Source organism: Limulus polyphemus, unplaced genomic scaffold, assembly GCF_000517525.1.
Source record: "Limulus polyphemus unplaced genomic scaffold, Limulus_polyphemus-2.1.2 Scaffold2364, whole genome shotgun sequence".
In the NCBI taxonomy this organism is placed as follows: Eukaryota; Metazoa; Arthropoda; class Merostomata; order Xiphosura; family Limulidae; genus Limulus; species Limulus polyphemus.
Genome location: NW_013667974.1, coordinates 8187 through 28042, shown reverse-complemented (window position 1 = coordinate 28042; position 19856 = coordinate 8187). Strand labels below are relative to the sequence as shown.

At 33.1% G+C, this 19856-nt stretch overlaps 1 protein-coding gene across 1 annotated transcript in view; it reads left to right on the top strand.

Moving 5' to 3' along the window:
• The window catches only part of LOC106466731 (zinc finger SWIM domain-containing protein 6-like), a gene marked incomplete at its 3' end in the record, with an annotated part of 79222 nt that overhangs the window by 52420 nt on the left and 6946 nt on the right, over positions 1-19856 (top strand). The window contains exons 2-9 of the mRNA XM_022394817.1: positions 5742-5850; positions 9191-9318; positions 10198-10341; positions 11646-11794; positions 13583-13733; positions 14565-14768; positions 16106-16330; positions 18063-18215. Coding sequence (XP_022250525.1) covers positions 5742-5850; positions 9191-9318; positions 10198-10341; positions 11646-11794; positions 13583-13733; positions 14565-14768; positions 16106-16330; positions 18063-18215 — 1263 coding nt within the window. The remainder of the gene's footprint in view (positions 1-5741; positions 5851-9190; positions 9319-10197; positions 10342-11645; positions 11795-13582; positions 13734-14564; positions 14769-16105; positions 16331-18062; positions 18216-19856) is intronic.

Genomic DNA, 19856 nt, shown 5'->3' with positions numbered 1-19856 from the left:
CAGGATGATTCGTTGGATGACAAGATTGATTAGGACCTTTAAAACAACAGGATGATTCGTTGGATGACAAGATTGATTAGGACCTTTAAAACAACAGGATGATTCGTTGGATGACAAGAACTGATTACACGTTATTTGGTTTATAGCAACTTGCGACAAAAATCGAATCCATATTCAATAAAATTTTAATGCATTTATTTTAGAGTAATTCAATACAAAACAAGTAACATAGTGATTTTTCCCTAAATGAAGAAGTATTGACAAACATCTCCACCCCCGGCGCACTTATTGGCCAAGATAAGAATAAACATTGAGCGTTGCATTATACGAATGTGATGATTAACGAATGAAACAATCCCATTAATTTTGTTTGAAATAACTAATATTATGACAGTTATGATTATCAACCAATAAGATCACAGATAGGTCTGGAATGGCCTTGTGGTTGGAGCGCTCCACTCGCGGGCCGCTGGTTCGAATCTTGTTCCCTAACATAATCGCTTTTTCAGCCATGGGGCGTTATAATGTGATGATAAATCTCATTTTTTGTTCGAAAAAGATTAGCCTAAGAGTTTGTGGTGGGTGGCGTTGACTAGTTTTCTTCTCTATAGTCTATAACTTCAAAACTAGAGACGGCTAGCGCAGATGGCGCTTGAGTAGCTTTGCGCAAAATTCATTAAACAAACTAGTAAGATCGCGAATTGAATGTTTGTTCCATATTTTAGAGAATTACACGTGTTCTTACTCGCGATACAAAAGCCGTTTCACAGCGCACCATAACAACAGAATTTATAGGTGGGACTGGATCTCTTTCATTTGTAAGTATTTTAATGAATCGCGCCAAAAGTAATACTGTTAAATTGTCAGACTGGCCAAGTTATCCTACATATTCCGAGTTGAAGTATGTATTTGTTTTCTACTGGCACTAGGCCAGCTGGATTTCAAAAATAGTGAACAGGTTTTAATGTTTGAAGGACTATATATATTTACTTTGAATTCTGTGTTCACAGGATTTTCACCAGCAGATATTATAAGAAACAAGGACTCCCTATTTCAATAAAAAGTAGACAAAGTGACTACACGCGATCTAGCTGTGTCGTAGCAAAATATGGAAAAATAGTAAATGTTTATCTAAAAGAATTTTGTGCTAATATTTACCACCAGGTGGCAATCGTCTTTGAAACTGCAAAGGTTATCGGGAGTGACTTGGAAGGATACGCTTGTTATAGTTGCGTTTGAAACAAAAAAAAGTGTTACGTTGACAACAATATAATAGGCTTTCCGAAACCTACAATTCTTCTTACTTTGTGACTAATTATATTTGTTAATATTGATATTCCAAATTCATTATTTTATTTTTGGGAGGTGTTTATATTATAATCGTTTTCATAATACTGACATATCTCACACACGCATCACTCCCAAAACTATATATATATTTATTACGTTCTGTTTCACAGCAGGTGTTTGTAATTTTATTTGATTAGGCTTATTAAGAAAAACGATTAAAAGTGGATTTCGTATTGTAGAATATCCAGCACACTTAATAATAATACTGGTTTCGTTATAACTCATAGTAACCTGTCTGTGTTTGCAGACCTAATGTTACAATTTAAATAACTACAACGAACTATGTTAGACACACCTCACCAGCAGTAGGTTTTTCGTATTTTCATCTCCATTTTCTAGTAGTATGAAGATAACCAGACCATAAGATAAATATAATACCCACAGTTTTTGATTATATAATATGTAGGAAGCAGAAAATGTTAACATTTTGTATATGTGTTTTAGTTACTTAGTGGTTATTAACATAAGCGCTTGTCCTGTAAAACTGGTAGTAGCATAGCTGCTTTATATGTAAAATTTTGCAGGATATCCATGGATAGTTGCTTGTCCTGTAAGCTTGCATGATGTCAATGGTTAGTAAGATAGCTGCTTGTCCTGTAAACTTGCATGATGTCAATGGTTAGTAAGATAGCTGCTTGTCCTGTAAACTTGCATGATGTCAATAGTTGGTAAGATAGTTGCTTGTCCTGTAAACTTGCATGATGTCAATGGTTAGTAAGATAGCTGCTTGTCCTGTAAACTTGCATGATGTCAATGGTTAGTAAGATAGCTGCTTGTCCTTTAATTAGAACCATAGACCACTTACAAGAAACAATTAGTACAGCTAATATGGAAGTAATTAGTCATGTTCAGATTTATGGTCAATATTACATTTTGAGAACTACTGTGTATGATTTTTAAGCTGTTAACAAGAAAAATCCCGTATCACATGTGTACACTACATGTGTTCATGTAATGTTTTAGAGCTTTCCACCATACGCATTGTTGTTCAGATATTTCCTCATTGTGTTTTACTTATAAGACACGTGCTTATGGTTAGTTATTAAGTATTCAGGGTTCAGCGTAGGACATATTTACAAGTTAGTTTTTTTGTCTTTGTCTTCCATTTCTGTTGACATTTCAACTTGCCCTCCAGTGGCAGAGCGGCATGTCTTCTGACTTACAATGTTAGAATCATGGTTTTGATACCCATGGTGGACAGAGCACATATAGCCCGTTGCATTACTTTGTGTTTCACTTCAAATAAACAAACAGACATTTCAACCAGAAATGATATATAACAGTTTAACCTCTGATGTGTTTCACTTCAAATAAACAAACACACATTTCAATCAGAAATGATATATAACAGTTTAACCTCTGATGTGTTTCACTTCAAATAAACAATAAACAAACAGACATTTCAACCAGAAATGATATATAACAGTTTAACCTCTGATGTGTTTCACTTCAAACAAACAGACATTTCAACCAGAAATGATATATAACAGTTTAACTTCTGATGTGTTTCACTTCAAACAAACAGACATTTCAACCAGAAATGATATATAACAGTTTAATCTCTGATGTGTTTCACTTCCTGCTAACTTATTTCACTAAATCTACAAGTTGACAGATGTGTCGTTAATCAGTTGGTGAGGTGATTTGGGTATTGCTTAGTTACAAGCATACTTGGAACATGAATCTGACTACCTGAGGGTTTTACTGTTAGTGAATTATTGCTACAAAAATGTACAGCATATTTTGGAACTATGGGTATGCTATAAGAGTCATCATTAAATCATAGTACTGGATCAGAAAGAGTAGACCAAGAGTTTGGAATGGTGGTAATTAGTGCTGGTTATTAAGTACCTTCCATTTAATCCATTCAGAGATAACCCTCATGTAATTTTGTACAAAGATTCTTTAATCACTTGTCAAATGACAAACATCTTTTATGGAACATATGTTTACTTGTTGGGTGTTTTTTACTTTAAACAAGAATAATATGAAAACTTTCTGTTACGCTTTGTCACTGATAGTTCCTGGTTTTTGTTTTTGTAAGCTATATGCATCCATATTCTAGGTTTTATGTGATATAATTCTACCATTTCGTCATTGAAAAAGCTCTCCAATTTTGTATAAGATTTATACTTTCTGAAGAGGATACCCATGTAATTGTAAAACACCTGTATGGTATCTTTGTAATAGGTATCTTAACCTGAATAGTAGTCCAACAACACAGTGTTATGTGTCTGTATGGTGTTATGTGAAACATTAATACCTAGAAGTGCTTTTCTTGGTGTTGTGTGGAACATTAATACCTAGAAGTGCTTTTCTTGGTGTTAGTGTGAAACATTAATACCTAGAAGTGCTTTTCTTGGTGTTATGTGAAACATTAATAGCTAGAAGTTCTTTTCTTGGTGTTATGTGAAACATTAATAGCTAGAAGTTCTTTTCTTGGTGTTGTGTGAAACATTAGTAGCTAGAAGTGCTTTTCTTGGTGTTGTGTGAAACATTAATAGCTAGAAGTGCTTTTCTTGGTGTTGTGTGAAACATTAATAACTAGAAGTGCTTTTCTTGGTGTTATGTGAAACATTAATACCTAGAAGTGCTTTTCTTGTTGTTATGTAAAACATTAATACCTAGAAGTGCTTTTCTTGGTGACATATGTAAAAGTTAATATCTACAGGCTCCTTTCTTGGTGTTATGTAAAACATTAATAACTAGAAGTGCTTTTCTTGGTGTTATGTAAAACATCAATACCTAGAAGTGCTTTTCTTGTTGTTGTGTGAACCATTAATACCTAGAAGTGCTTTTCTTGGTGTTATGTGAACCATTAATACCTAGAAGTGCTTTTCTTGGTGTTATGTGAAACATTAATACCTAGAAGTGCTTTTCTTGGTGTTATGTGAAACATTAATACCTAGAAGTGCTTTTCTTGGTGTTATATGAAACATTAATAGCTAAAAGTCAAAAATAAATAATTAAATGTGTTTAAAGGCACAGCTAAGCCTGAAAGGTATAATTATTGTATCAATGTTTGACTGTTGTGTTTAAAGGCACAGCTAAGCCTGAAAGGTATAATTATTGTATCAATGTTTGACTGTTGTGTTTAAAGGCACAGCTAAGCCTGAAAGGTATAATTATTGTATCAATGTTTGACTGTTGTGTTTAAGGGCACACTAAGCCTGAAAGGTATAATTATTGTATCAATGTTTGACTGTTTTTAACATAATTGTCTTCACCACACTTGAATCCATAATAATCATCATTATAATAAGTGTTAACAAAAAATATTCTTCTTGGAATTATATAAGAAACCAAGTTCTAACAAAAGAATGAATATAAGTACACCATTTGATATGGACCCTTAGATATACGTTGTTTGTTTAGCCTTTGCTACTATTAGCTGAAATACTGAATACAAGATTTTTAAGTAACTCCACCAATGTGACCTATGTTGAATTTGTATTTAAGTTTCAACAAAAAAAAATAATCTTGATTACTAAGGAGTAACATGCAAAATAACTAGGTCAACAAGTGACATTTAAGTAGGCACTTTAATATTTGCATTTAAACATGTCTGTGTTAAGTAATGGTGAAGAAATTAAAGAATTCACGTTATGTGTGTAGTGGTCGCATAAGTGTAATGAGAGGAATGTATTTAGTTCATTGTTTGTTCTTTTAGAACAGCCACAGTTTTCCTATAGAAAGTTTAGTATGACTTAACTTGGTTAACCTAAAATAAGGTTTTAAACATGTTGTTTATAGATGTTTGCATGTATATGTACTGTAAACAGAAGCAACTAAAAACACTAATCAATACATGTAGTCCTTGCTGTTTATTCTTGTGGTAGTTTTGTAGTATCAGTCTGCTTATTAGTTATTTAAAGTAAAAGTTTTCATAAAACTTGTAGTTTTTTTGAAATTAAACATTATTTTTTGGTGGATATGATATTAGTATCCATAGAAAGTAGGATTTTATGAAAATAAGCTGTAGGTCATTAAAACAATTCATATGGTTGTGTCTGATGTTTTATTCACAAGTTATAACATCTATATCAACTTCACATTTGTTAAGATAGTTTTTCTAAAAAATAAAAAGTTTAACCTGTACAAAAAAATTAAAAAATCAGATAACTTTAAATGCAATAACTTTTGTAAGAGTTCGTCTACCTGTTCTTAGAACCGTTCAAAGGTTGACACCCTAATGATCTTGAAGTTTATTTGCACTTTTTTTTTCAACTTAAAACTTGAGATTAGTCTTAAACAAAACTAGTGTTGAAAAATAAGCGGTCTTGCGTAAGAGACCAAAACCTGTGAAGTTGATAAAAGTGGTCTAACATTTTGTTAATATGGTTGCAATAATTTTTTGTAGCTCAGAAGCTCATATGGGTTATTGTTTTCAGGTTTCCACTTGAGTGGGTTTGTGGTGACTCCCAAAACGTCTAGTAGTACAACCTCAGGTTATTCCTCAGAACCAGAAAAAAGACACAGGGTCTCCATCACCTTTGACAGGTAATATGAAGCGATTTTTTGTTAGTATATTCATTACCATACCTGATTGTTTGAATCACAGTTTCATTCTGTGGTATGGGATATTTACTTTTTTTTGGTGTTTGAGAAAATATAAGGAGAATTTTTAAAGCTGTGGTAGGTAACTTATGAACATAAGTTGGTACATAACATCTATGGGATTTTGAATCCCTACATAATATCTATGGGATTTTGAATCCCTACATAACATCTATGGGATTTTGAATCTGTACACAATATCTATGGGATTTTGAATCTGTACACAATATCTATGGGATTCTGAATCCATACATAACACCTATGGGATTTTGAATCCATACATAACACCCATGGGATTTTGAATCCCTACATAACATCTATGGGATTTTGAATCTGTACATAACACCTATGGGATTTTGAATCCGTACATAACACCCATGGGATTTTGAATCCCTACATAACACCCATGGGATTTTGAGTCCTTTTACTTCCCCATACAGTAACCTCAATTAATGTTGGTAGTTGAATAACATTTTGACCTTCCATTGAATTCAATATTATACAGTGGACCGACTGTTTAGTGATTCATGTACATAAACAATAATAAATGAGTACAGTGTACTGGCATATGTTAATTTGACGTAAAGCAACACCAGAAGCACATACTTTTGATTACTTTACGGACGGAGAAATCTGTATAAATTAGACTAATCTGTAGTCTTATAAGTAACTTTATGAAAATAATTTTATTATACAGACATTAATACAAGCTGCTAAAGATTTTGTGTGTGTATTTGACCTTTTAACTGGGCACCGGGTATCCGTGCATACAGTATTAATGAAAACCGAGTCTTTAATTTTCACTGCATTATTAGACAGTGAATTTTGTTATTAAAGAGTGTTTGAGAGTTTATTTATATCAGTGATTTAACTCTGTGACTAATTAAATTTCATTAAGTCGTCATGAAACTTGTAATTATAATAATGAACTTACAGGAGAGCAGAATTAATAAGGGAATCAGAGATGTGCTGTTTAACAAATAAAACCTATTTATATTCCCACACTGGCTTGGAATACGATTAAGTTATAATTAAACATTTAATTATCCAGCAAGGTAAAATGTTTGATAATCCAATTTCATACACAAAAGTCTCTTTAGGCATACTCTTTCAACTCAGTGAAGTTTGCTTAGATACGTAAAATAGATTGGACAATTTGGAACTGTTAGGAGTAAGTTAACATATAGCTATTTGTATGCATTTTTAGTTGTAATTTTAGAGTAACTAACCCTTTATTTGTGTAATAAAACATTTTTGTATTTCTTATTAAATGTACAGTTTTAGCTCTTAATCTCTTCTTGTATCTTATTGTTATAATAGTTTATAGAATAAACTTGTCGAAAATCACGTACGTTACAAGGAAATGTAATTTTGAATGTAAATTAAGTAATAGTTACATTAATTGGTATATTTATTTTTCATTAAACCATTTCAGATCTCTTATAAATATTTATCTGTATGACAGAGGGTTAATCATATTTTTTACAAAACAGTCTGTGAATTCCTGACCTTTAAATAGTGGAGAACACAAAAATCTAGAATACTTGACTATGCATTACTGTAAATACTTTTTAAACTGGAGAAATGATTGGTTACATCAAAGGTGTTTGTGTTGCAGCTTTTTCTCAGGAAGGATATTCAGATAAAGATATTTTTCAAAGATGTATGGTCAAAGGTCACAACATTTTAGGAAAAGAGTGTCCTGTGTTCATCACAGACATGGAAAATCATTTACAGCAGAACATTTAGGACAGCAGTAGTTTCCAGAGTACCTCACACTAGTACAGAGTGATGTCTGTGATTATGTGACCATTTGTTGAAACTGGACATATCTTCTGACTATATTAGCAATAATAAACAAATACGGGTGGTACAGCGGAAAGTTTACAGACTCACAGCGCTAAAATCCAGGGTTCAATTCCCTGTGGTAGACACAGCAGATAGCCCAATGTAGTTTTGCTCTAAAATAACCAACCAAACACAAGCTTCCAGCAACTTGTTGAAACTAACAGCTGTTATAATGAGGAAGATGATGGAAGAAATAGGAATCACTGCTATGTTATCCAGTGCAGAGTTTAATAGTCGTTTGTTGATGTAATTAAAGATGGCCAGTGGGTGATTAGTGTAATTTGATAATTGATTAATTAATTACATGCAACTAATCGATTGTTCTCGTGAGACATTATTTTGGTCATATTTGTGAGTTGTGACAGTAAATCAATTGACTTGAAAATCCTCAAGTAATCAAAAATACCAATGAGAAGTCATAATGGCAGTGTTTCAGTTACTTGGATAATTGAAATAACCAAAAAACAGGAGTAATAATAAAGATTAATTTTGTGACATTTAATCATAATTTAATAAATTATCTTACATAATAGTAATTAATATAATTGATGCTCATACATAATCGAGCTAATTTCCTGACCTAAAGACTTGGCCAGTGGTCATGTACAGCGAGGGTGGGATCTAACCATCTTTATTGCAGGTTTAGGGAAATAACGTGTGATCATAGCCCTTAGATACGGTATGGTTCGGCAGTAGAGGAGGTTGTTCCAAATGAATGTAAGACCTGAATCATTGCTCTTATAATCTTTAGTAGCTTCAGTTAGGTTTACTTATGTGACGTTTCGTGGCAAGAAAAGTGTTCATTGACTCTGACCTCTAGTACCGTGCATTTTGTGAAGACAGAGTTGAACAAGCTTAATTTGTACGGGACTTCCGTGAATTTCGATGTAAAAATAATCTTGCTTCAATTAAATGAATTTGATTTGTCAAGTGTTATCACATGTGTATACAAAAGTAATGAAATTAAGACTGAATGATTCAGTTTTACAACCATTTTCACAGAAGTTAATGTCTATTTCTATGAGCTGAATGTGCTCACTTTGTTGATGACAGAAAGTGTGGTGTAGATTTTTGTGATTTCCGTCTACTTAAATATTCCTTCTTGCATTACTTTTTATGAGCAGTTGTATAACACACAGTTCTTCTAACTTTGGAATATCCAAGTACTCGTGTAGGTATGTATTTATGTGTTGGAGTACAATTTTATGTTTCTAGATTGTCTAAACTGTGAACACTGGGACATGAAAAATATCTCCTTTTTATGAAATCACTCCTGAAAAGTAATTCTAAGCAACAAAAGTTTGGCTTGTACATATGCTTTAACTGACTGATTAAGTGCAGTTGACCGTAAAAGATCAAAGAAATAAATTATAGTTTTCTCTGTTTTCTCCTTCATTGTTTAAACCTAAATATCAATGCATGTTTCTTTTTACAGATGCAAAATTACATCTGTCTCTTGTACATGCGACATAAACGACATCTTCTGGTGTCAACATGTTGTTGCCCTTGTAATTTATCGAATGAGAAGAGCGGCACATGTTAAATTACGTGTTCCCATCTCAGGTAAGATGTGAAACTTTGACACAAAACGTACTATACTGTTCTATTTTGTTCTTTGTCTTTCTTAGGTTCTGATTCTGGTAAACCACATGAACGTATATTTATATTGTTTAAGGTTTCTAATAAATATTGAAACAAGAAATAACCCAGAATTTTCTCCATGTTTACAACTTTTGTTGTATCGCTTAGAGGAACTCAACACATTACGTGTTTATAATAATGAGAAAAACTTGTGTTAAGCCTGATGACAAGAAATATAATGTAGCCAAAAACTTGGCACATTTAATGTTACTGAGTAAGAGGGAAACTTGTGTTAAGCCTTATGACAAGAAATGTAATGTAGCCAAAAACATTTAATGTTACTGAGTAAGAGGGAAACTTGTGTTAAGCCTTATGACAAGAAATGTAATGTAGCCAAAAACATTTAATGTTACTGAGTAAGAGGGAAACTTGTGTTAAGCCTTATGACAAGAAATGTAATGTAGCCCAAAACTTGGCACATTTAATGTTACTGAGTAAGAGGGAAACTTGTGTTAAGCCTTATGACAAGAAATGTAATGTAGCCCAAAACTTGGCACATTTAATGTTACTGAGTAAGAGGGAAACTTGTGTTCATTACATTTCTTGTCATAAGGCTTTAGCCAAAAACTTGATGCATTAAATGTTACTAAGTTAGAGAACAACAGGACATACGTATAACTTATTTTATTATTTAGCATATGGTTTTATAATTTCATTTTTTACCAAATGAAGCTGCATTTTCAATTTATTTGGATTTAATCATTATTTCACATCTGTTTATTGCTGTTAGTTCAGCACTCAGTGAGACTTGTAATTAGTTCAGTGGCTGCTATAAGATTCCAATGGTTTTAATATTTATAGAAACGCTACTCCAGTTAGATCGACAGCAACTTCAGAAGCTAGTGCAGTACCTCGTTGCTGAACATCATACAGAAGTCCTTCCAACAGCTCAGCGGTTAGCTGATGACATTCTAAAGACACAGTCAGTTATTAATTCCATCCCCGGTGAGTTCAGAAACATTTCTGTTTACACATTCATGTATGACTATATCTGTATATCTTTGTAAACTTATAACGTATTGCAGCTTAATCAGAGTTCATTCAGTTTTTACATTATATTATAATTTTAATATACATCACCTGTATGTTACACTTTTTTGTTTTGTCGAGTCTAAATTAATGCATTTTCTTTCCAGCAAGGGTGTGGTGATTGACTTGTAATTGGGGTTGGAACGGTTGCTGACATTTACAGACAGGTTTTATTGTCCTTTTAATCTTTGTGCATATCAAATAATCTCTGATAATAAGTCATTAAAAAATCAGAAACTAGCTTTCCCTGTATTTTCAGGAAATGTTCTGTAATAAACAACCATGTTTACGATTGTTAAAATAATTCCAGGAGTGTATATTTACGATATTACAGCATGATAAAACTAGTATTTAAATCACATTATTCTGTACTGTCCTAGCAAAGGTTGCTAGTGATAAGGTTGTATAACAGCATTTTAACTGTGCTCTATTTGCTGTTTAAATAAAATGTATGTATAATAATGATATTCTGACTTAATTAAGTGTATTTATATATAAATCAATACTAAGATGCATAGTATGAGACTAACAAACAAGAAAAGAAAGCTGCTATTGACAATTCCTGTCATTATCTGTTAAGACGTAAAGGAAAATGTCTGTGGTCATTGCACCCAAAAGCATTGGGAATATTCCATCAGTCAGGCATTTTATATATGATTCTTGTAAATGGTATTTTTTTCGTCATTATGATTATGTAAACTTTGCACTATACATTTATAACTTGCTACAAGAGTAACTTATTATTACATATTTAGTTATTTAAAGGTAAATATAACGTTGTTCACTATTTTCAATAGTTATTTTTATATAACACATACTTAGAGATATGGTTATATTGTGAGTTATCAAAGTATCGTTTGTAAGTTGTAACTGGCTTTTTTCTTAGCATGCATAGGTATGCCAAACATGTGGTTTGAGGTTTACTTTCAATAGTCTTTATGAATAACTGAATTGTATTGTTGATCAGTACTTCCTTTACTTACAGTTCCTTGTTAGAAACATGAGCTAAATGAATGTAATGAACGTATAAGTAAAGGACAGTCTAAAATCATTGGAAAGACAAACAAGGAACAGAAACGTGCCCTTAAAGGAAAGCACTGATCAATAAACTAAACTTTTGGTTCAACAAGCAAAACAGTGCAGTTCGTTTATTATTAAATCTGTAAGTGTTGGTGATGGTCATTATTTCTTCTGTGAATCCTAACTTGTTTTAATTTCAGGAGCACCAGATCCCACAGCTGGAGCCTCAGCTGATGAGGAGCATAGTTGGCATTTGGATGAAGAACAGGTAACAGAACAGGTTCACAACTACCTATCTCAGGGAGGCTACTACAGTGCTAACAAGCAACTAAATGCACTGTTTACCAAAGTAAGTGGTGTAATCTTAATACAGAATTTAGTTCTTCGTGCGACTCAGTCTACTTTTAGTGTTCTTCTTCTTCTTCATGTTGTTTTCAGCATAATGTTTCTTGAAGTGGCTTGTTCCAGTTTTACACCATATTACTTTTTGTGTAAATCGGGATTTTTGGTTGGATGCAGGCAGCGTCTGCTCGGGTTTAAGGAATAAAGAGTATTTTCTGTGAAAAGTTATACAACTAAATGGTGACTGGAGTAACTTGTACATTGTGTATCATGAAGAAGCAACCATAAACTCCAGAGCAAGGTAATATTTATTTCACTCAGTGTTTTGTTTCTACAATTTCAGGAGTGACCAACATTGCTACACTCGCAATGCATAGCAGACTATACACTCCTAAATGTGTTCTATAGACCACTGGGGAGGTGGAACGAGGTCATGCAGATTATATAGACCAATGGGGAGGTGGAATAAGGTCATGCAAATTATATAGACCAATGGGGAGGTCATGCAAATTATATAGACCAATGGGGAGGTCATGGAACGAGGTCATGCAAATTATATAGACCAATGGGGAGGTCATGGAACGAGGTCATGCAAATTATATAGACCAATGAAGAGATGGAATGAGGTCATGCAAATTATATAGACCAATGGGAGGTGGAGCGAGGTCATGCAAATTATATAGACCAATGGAGAGGTGGAACGAGGTCATGCAAATTATATAGACCAATGGGGAGGTGGAACGAGTGTTCTATAGACCAATGTGGAGGTGGAACGAGTGTTCTATAGACCAATGGGGAGGTCATGGAACGAGCAAATTATATTGCTTACATTAAAACAAATGACAATATAAAACAACATCAATGTCTAATGACACAAATGTAGTTGTGCAGGTATTTCTCGATGATTTCCACACCTACATTTGATGTTGCCATATATATATTTGGTTTTATTATCTACATGTTCTCGTTTCATACTCACCACTGGTCTATAAAACAAATTTAAAATTCTACATTGTGAATTTAGCAAAGTAAATCGAAAGTCACTCTGGATGATTTCCACACCTACATTTGATGTTGCCATATATATTTGGTTTTATTATCTACATGTTCTCGTTTCATACTCACCACTGGTCTATAAAACAAATTTAAAATTCTACATTGTGAATTTAGTGAAGTAAATTGACAGTCACTCTTGAAGACGTTGTATAAATGAAACATTAAGTGAAATACGTGTAACGTTAAATAGATAAGTAAATTGAAAGTCACTCTTGAAGACGTTGTATAAATGAAACATTAAGTGAAATACGTGTAACGTTAAATAGATAAGTAAATTGACAGTCACTCTTGAAGACGTTGTATAAATGAAACATTAAGTGAAATACGTGTAACGTTAAATAGATAAGTAAATTGACAGTCACTCTTGAAGACGTTGTATAAATGAAACATTAAGTGAAATACGTGTAACGTTAAATAGATAAGTAAATTGACAGTCACTCTTGAAGACGTTGTATAAATGAAACATTAAGTGAAATACGTGTAACGTTAAATAGATAAGTAAATTGAAAGTCACTCTTGAAGACGTTGTATAAATGAAACATTAAGTGAAATACGTGTAATGTTAAATAGATACATTTGACTTTACTTATTAGTGATAAGTATTTTGACAAGTGACATCTTTAACAGTAAGGAAAAATGTTTATTAGGTAATATCAGAAAAAGTACATTCACTTGCAGTTTATCCTGTTTGAATTCTATAAATGTTATGTGATGGATTACATACTACCTGTTTTTACAGGTCAAGGAGATGTTGCGGGCCAGAGACTCAAATGGTGCCAGAATGTTGAGACTAATCACAGAGCAGTTTTTGGCTGATCCCCGATTAGTAATCTGGAGAGCCCAAGGGACCCCGATGATGGACAAGTGTCGTCAGCTGTGGGATCAACTAGGTAAGAAATTGGAGTGTCAGGAAGCTACCAATAAGTGATACTGGCTTGTCATTTGTCAGAAGTTTGGCCATATTATGCATAATGACAGTTAAGATTAAGTTTAAACTGCCCGTTGTAAACAATCTGCTCATCTTGTTATTAGTAAACTGAGAGTAAGACAGGTGAGTTATCCCAACAATATGCTTCCCAGATTTCATATTGATATTCGTACTCTTAATATCAATATGAAGCATACATGCTGAATATAGTATTGTTCAGTGATTGACTGTGAAATTACGTTTGTTTGAAGCTTTGTAACATATCAATACACTTTACTTACATAAAGTTTTTATGTACTACAATGATTATTGATCAACGATGTATATTATATTCTGTAACACAAATCACGATAATTTAATTTTTAGATCAGTTTCTTTTATAAGGCTGTCAAATTATTTCAGAAGCTGACCGAAAGTTCAGTAGTATTTTTCAGAACTTTAATATAACACGTGTTGTTTGTCAAATTTTTCATTTAGCCTTCTAAGGAATGCACTAGAACGATGAATACTTTATAACGGTTAATGTTGGGATTTTAAATTAAGACAAACTTTTGATATAAGTGCTTTAAACAAGATCACTACAAAAAGGGCTTTGAAATTGAAGTTACAAGTTATTGGTTTGAATTAATATCTATCTATTCAGAAACAATCTTTTTTTTTTTCCACACACTTTTATCTCTTCTTTTTCTCCTTCATATAACATTTAGTTTTGTTGTTTTATATCATGTCTTAATATTCACATTTTAATGCTTCTACGTAGTTGTTTTTATAAAGTCTATTTGCATTTCTCTAGGTGCATTATGGGTTTGTGTGGTTCTTAGCCCACATTCAAACCATATTGACAAGCAGCAGTGGCGTACTCTATTAGAAAAGTGGGCAAACACTCAAGTATGTCCACTCGAGGATGCAGATTTTCGCCCACCAGGAAGCAGCACGCAAGCAAGGAGACCTCTTGAAGACGATAGTTCCTCCGATTCCTCAGATGACGACTCAAATGGTATAGTGAATGATTAAATTGTTTTTGCTTTTTTTATCTTATTGTATAAAAATGTGTTTGAAGTCTAATCATTATATATCAAAATTCACTTCTTTTGGATAAAACTATTATATAATAATATTAGATGCAGGGAAGAGAATATACTGCCATTGGGGTGGGGATTTCCACCATTTCTATTGTCAGATTTGCCACCCACCCAATTGTCATAAGCCAGTAGAGAAATGGTAAAGTGGGGATGCAGGACAGAAGACAAAATACCAGTACTAGTAGACTTGATCTGCGATTTTCTTATCTACTTTGATGGTCATGCTAAACCTTAATCGATTTACGAGGCTCGTTTCAGTTAGTTGTTTCATAGGTAGCTGAGCTGACAACTCTCAAGTCATCTTTTGAAACCGAGGGTGTCCAAACAAGATTTGTTTTCATTGCACATTAATTTTATGTAACCCGCCCTTTTGATTTCACCCCAATATTTTATGAAATGACCAATTTATATGTTAATTGGTCTTCAGTTTTGGTCATTGTTAAAGTGGCAAAAAAGTTCATTGTTTTACTGGTCATCCTATCATTAAATAACATGACCTCCACCCTTTACGGGCTGACACCCAGGGCCAGCCAAAGGTTAAGTTACGCCCTGTATAAGAAGAAAGGTAAAGGGCTTGTGATTTTACTCGGGAAATCTGCTTCCGCTACTTCAGTTATAAGAGACAGCTCAGTGTTTCAGAATATTCTTTGATGCACGGTTCTGTGCTATCATTCAGTAAAACGGGTTCTACCTACGGATTCCTTCAGTCTTATCAATTGTTTTCAGCAAAATAAGCTTGACGCTAATTATAATTCGTGAAATGTTTCTAATTCAAGCCCATTCGTTTGTTGATCGTGTACGTGATAGCTCCCACCATTTCATCGGTGGTTTACATGATGGGCTATCTGTACTCTGCCCATCATGGATATCAAAAACCCATTTTTAGCATTATAAGCCTGCAGGCTTGTACAGGAAACTGGCAACTATAATGGAAAGATCGGTCTTTTCAGACTCTCTTCAATTTTACCATATTTCATTTCCTTCCTAGTTTCACTAGATTTGTTATAACTATTTGCTATATATTATTTCCTTGTTTACCTATCTTTACTCAGTGTCTCAGTTTTGAATTGTATCTTATGCTTATGTAATTGTTTGTTTTATAGACTTTACAAAACTATGTTTGAACTCTTCCTAACTTGCATGGTAAGTAAACTTGTTAATATAAAGAATATTAAGTAAGAGAGTTTAACATAATTGTAATACTTGATTTTATGTAACTAATACATGTTATGTACACTTGATTTTTTTACAGAATTACCTCAGGGTGAACGTCCCGTTGCTCCCACCGCCACCACCACCACCACCACTACTACACAACCCCAACCTCGCACAATATTTCATCGAGCCCTGGAGGCCAGCCATCTTCAATGGGACGACCCACACCTAAAGTATATTCTAGCACATGATGGTGTCTCTCAGTGCACAGAACCCTCTTCATCTGCATCTTTCAATTGCCAGGGTTATCCATTATGGCATGGTAATGTTTTGTATGGTCACTTAGCTGTCAGTAATTACCATCTATAACAATACAGAACTTTACCAGGTCACTTAGCTGTCAGTAATTACCATCTATAACATGGTAAAGTTCTGTATTGTCAGAGTGAGTCTTACAATTAAATTGGACCAGCCTTGTGTAAAGTACTTATTAAAAACTCCTTAAAACAATGTTAAAATTTCCACATCTTAAAGACAAAACATATCAAAGGCATCAGGCCTTACCTAAAAGGTAAATTAAAAATTTCATGGTGTACTAAATTTAAAGTTACTAAGGTTGTGAGTGAGAATGTTTGTGCCGGTCAAATGACTTCCCCATATAAAGGTAATGGTTTTAAAAAAAATATACTAACTGTCGCTTCTGATTAAACTTAGCCATATTGTTGCTAGTCTTGCAGATAAAATCACGTTTACAGATAAATGTGATATTTATAAAACATCTTCGATTTGTGGTGTAACGTATATTGTCCAAACATGTAATAGTTTAAAATTTAGCCTTAACAAACACAAATCATTTATAGAAAACACATAAAATTAATGAATCAGCATTAGCTGAACATAGCAGATGATAAAAACGTATTTGGGTCCAGAGGATAAAGAAATATATATTTGGAAATCTATGTTATAAGAAATGTAAATAGATGGCAGCACCATTTATGTCAATTGATTGACTGACTGACGTTTCTGGCATCATGCAAACAATTCAAAGGGTATTTAATCAGTATAATGGGTTCTTCACTGCTTTCTCCTGATAACTGTGGGTCTGTGGCCCACCAAAATATGTAGAAGTTGTTAGATAAGACCTGATATCTTGAATAAAGATTTTTAGAGGATTGTGGAAATTGTAATTTTGTCTTATTTAGTTTCTAACAAATAAAGAACCTTACCATGACCTAGTGAATACCTTGACAAGTGATTTTGAACTTTATCACGACCACTAGAATACGTTGACAAGTGATTTTGAACCTTATCACGACCTAGTGAATACATTGACAAGTGATATAGAACCTTATCACGACCTAGTGAATACGTTGACAACTGATATAGAATCTTATCATGACCTAGTGAATACCTTGACAACGGATACAAAACCTTATAACAACCTAGTGAATACGTTGACAAGTGATATAGAACCTCATCATGACCTAGTGAATACCTTGATAACTGATATAGAACCTTATCATGACCGAGTGAATACGTTGACAACTGATATAGAACCTTATCATGACCTAGTGAATACCTTGACAACTGATATAGAACCTTATCATGACCTAGTGAATACCTTGACAATGAATACAAAACCTTATCATGACCTAGTGAATACCTTGACAACTGATATAGAATCTTACCATGACCTAACGAATATCGTAACAACTGATATAAAACCTAACAATGTCCTAATACATCACCTGACAGCTAAGTGACAATACAGAACTTTACCATGTTATAGATGGTAATTACTAACAGCTAAGAGTCATGGTAAGGTTTTCTAAAGTCATTCAGTTGTTAAGTTCCTTCAGTTACTAGTTGAATCAGACTTAATGTAATAATGTTTCTAGTTGTATAGTTGTGTTTATGTTTCTTCAATTACTAGTTGGATCATACTAACAGTAGTAGCAGTGTTTGTAGTTGTATAGTTACTGTGGTTGTGTGTGTGTATATATATATATATATATATATATATATATATATTATTTTTTTTAAATGATTTTCAGAACATATCCCAACAGCCTGTGCTAGGGTGGAAGCTCTGCGTTCTCATGGGTGCCAGAAGGAAGCCCTGCGGCTAGCTGTAGCCATCGTTAGGACAATGAAGCGGCAGCAACGAGAATGGCAATGTCTCTGGCAAGCTGAACAGGATCGTGGAGGTAGAACTTGATTTATTCTGATAATGAACTTAACACTATAATATGATTCGCTTTGATCACTAGTATCCTTGATATGTCCTTCAATGTTTATTCGTTAGTACAGGCTTTCCAAACCACGATACAAAAGGAAGGTAGAACTTGATTTATTCTGATAATGAACTTAACACTATAATATGATTCGCTTTGATCACTAGTATCCTTGATATGTCCTTCAATGTTTATTCATTAGTACAGGCTTTCCAAACCACGATACAAAAGGAAGAACAAAAACATTTACTTATTCGGTTGACTTAAGAACAGTAGCTGATGTTGTGGCATCTTATTCTTCCTTGCCTTGGATTTGAATCAGAGACCTGTTGCACACTGGGCAAGTGTTCTATCAACTGTCTAACCTTCTAGCACATGCCAGCGAATCACATTCTTCAACAACTCAAACTTAAAATATTATAAGAAGATATAATTAGAATTTTTTTTAAGTTCACACTTTTTACCTCAGTAAAGAAGTACTTGCAGCATTATATGGTGTCTGGAGCTCATGAAAACTTGAAGAGAGAATCTGTAGAAGAATAATTAGAGGACCACAAATTGCCAAAACAAACACATGAAATAGACTTTATTATCCTGTTCGGGGAAATAGTGAAATCCTGTGTACAAGTAAGAGAGAAAACAATATCAGTTACCTACAAAATGGACATATTTTTAACATAATTACAATGACAGTGAATGTTTCCCAATGATTATGAGGGCAAACCGTGATAAGGAAGACAAATTTGTAAAGGTTTTTAATGTCTCGTGACTTGTAGAATTGAAGTTCGTAAGTTTAGTAGTATTATTAGGCATTCTTGATTTATGTGTATAATAATTTAATATTCTTTATTGATTGTGTTTTTCTTTAAACTTCGCTTACTGTTTTATAGCAAGTTAAAGTGTAAAATTTTGCAGTGGCTCACATTTACCATTATCAATTTAGATTTTTACACCACAACATTCAATTGCATATTTTAGACACAATATAAAGAACAATAGAAAACTTCAAAGTTTAAAATTAAAAAATTGTGATACAAGATGCTATTTAGGGTTAGGTTACATTGTGATAAAAGATTCTAGTTAGGGTTAGTCCATATTATGATACAACAGGCTTGTTAGGGTTAGTTTATATTGTGATACAAGATGCTATTTAGGGTTATTTTATATTGCAATAAAAAATTCTAGTCAGGGTTAGTTTATATTATGAAAAAAGTTGCTAGTTAGGGTTAGTTTATATTGTAATACATTATGCTAGTTAGGGCAAGTTAATATTGTAATACAATATGCTAGTTAGGGTTAGTTAATATTGTAATACAATATGTTAGTTAGGGATATTTTCTACTGTGATACAAGATGCTTAAATAAGAATCAAGGCAATCACATATAGCTCAGCATATAAACTAACCCTAACTACAACTTGTATCATGATATAAACCAACCCTAACTAGAATATTTATCACAATATAAAGTAATCCTAACTAGCATCCTTATCACAATATAAACTAATCCTAACTAGCATCTTGTATCACAGTATAAACTAACCCAAATACTCATCTTTTGATCTTTTATCTGTATTTTGCTTGAGGTTAAAATGTTTATGTATTTAGTAATATT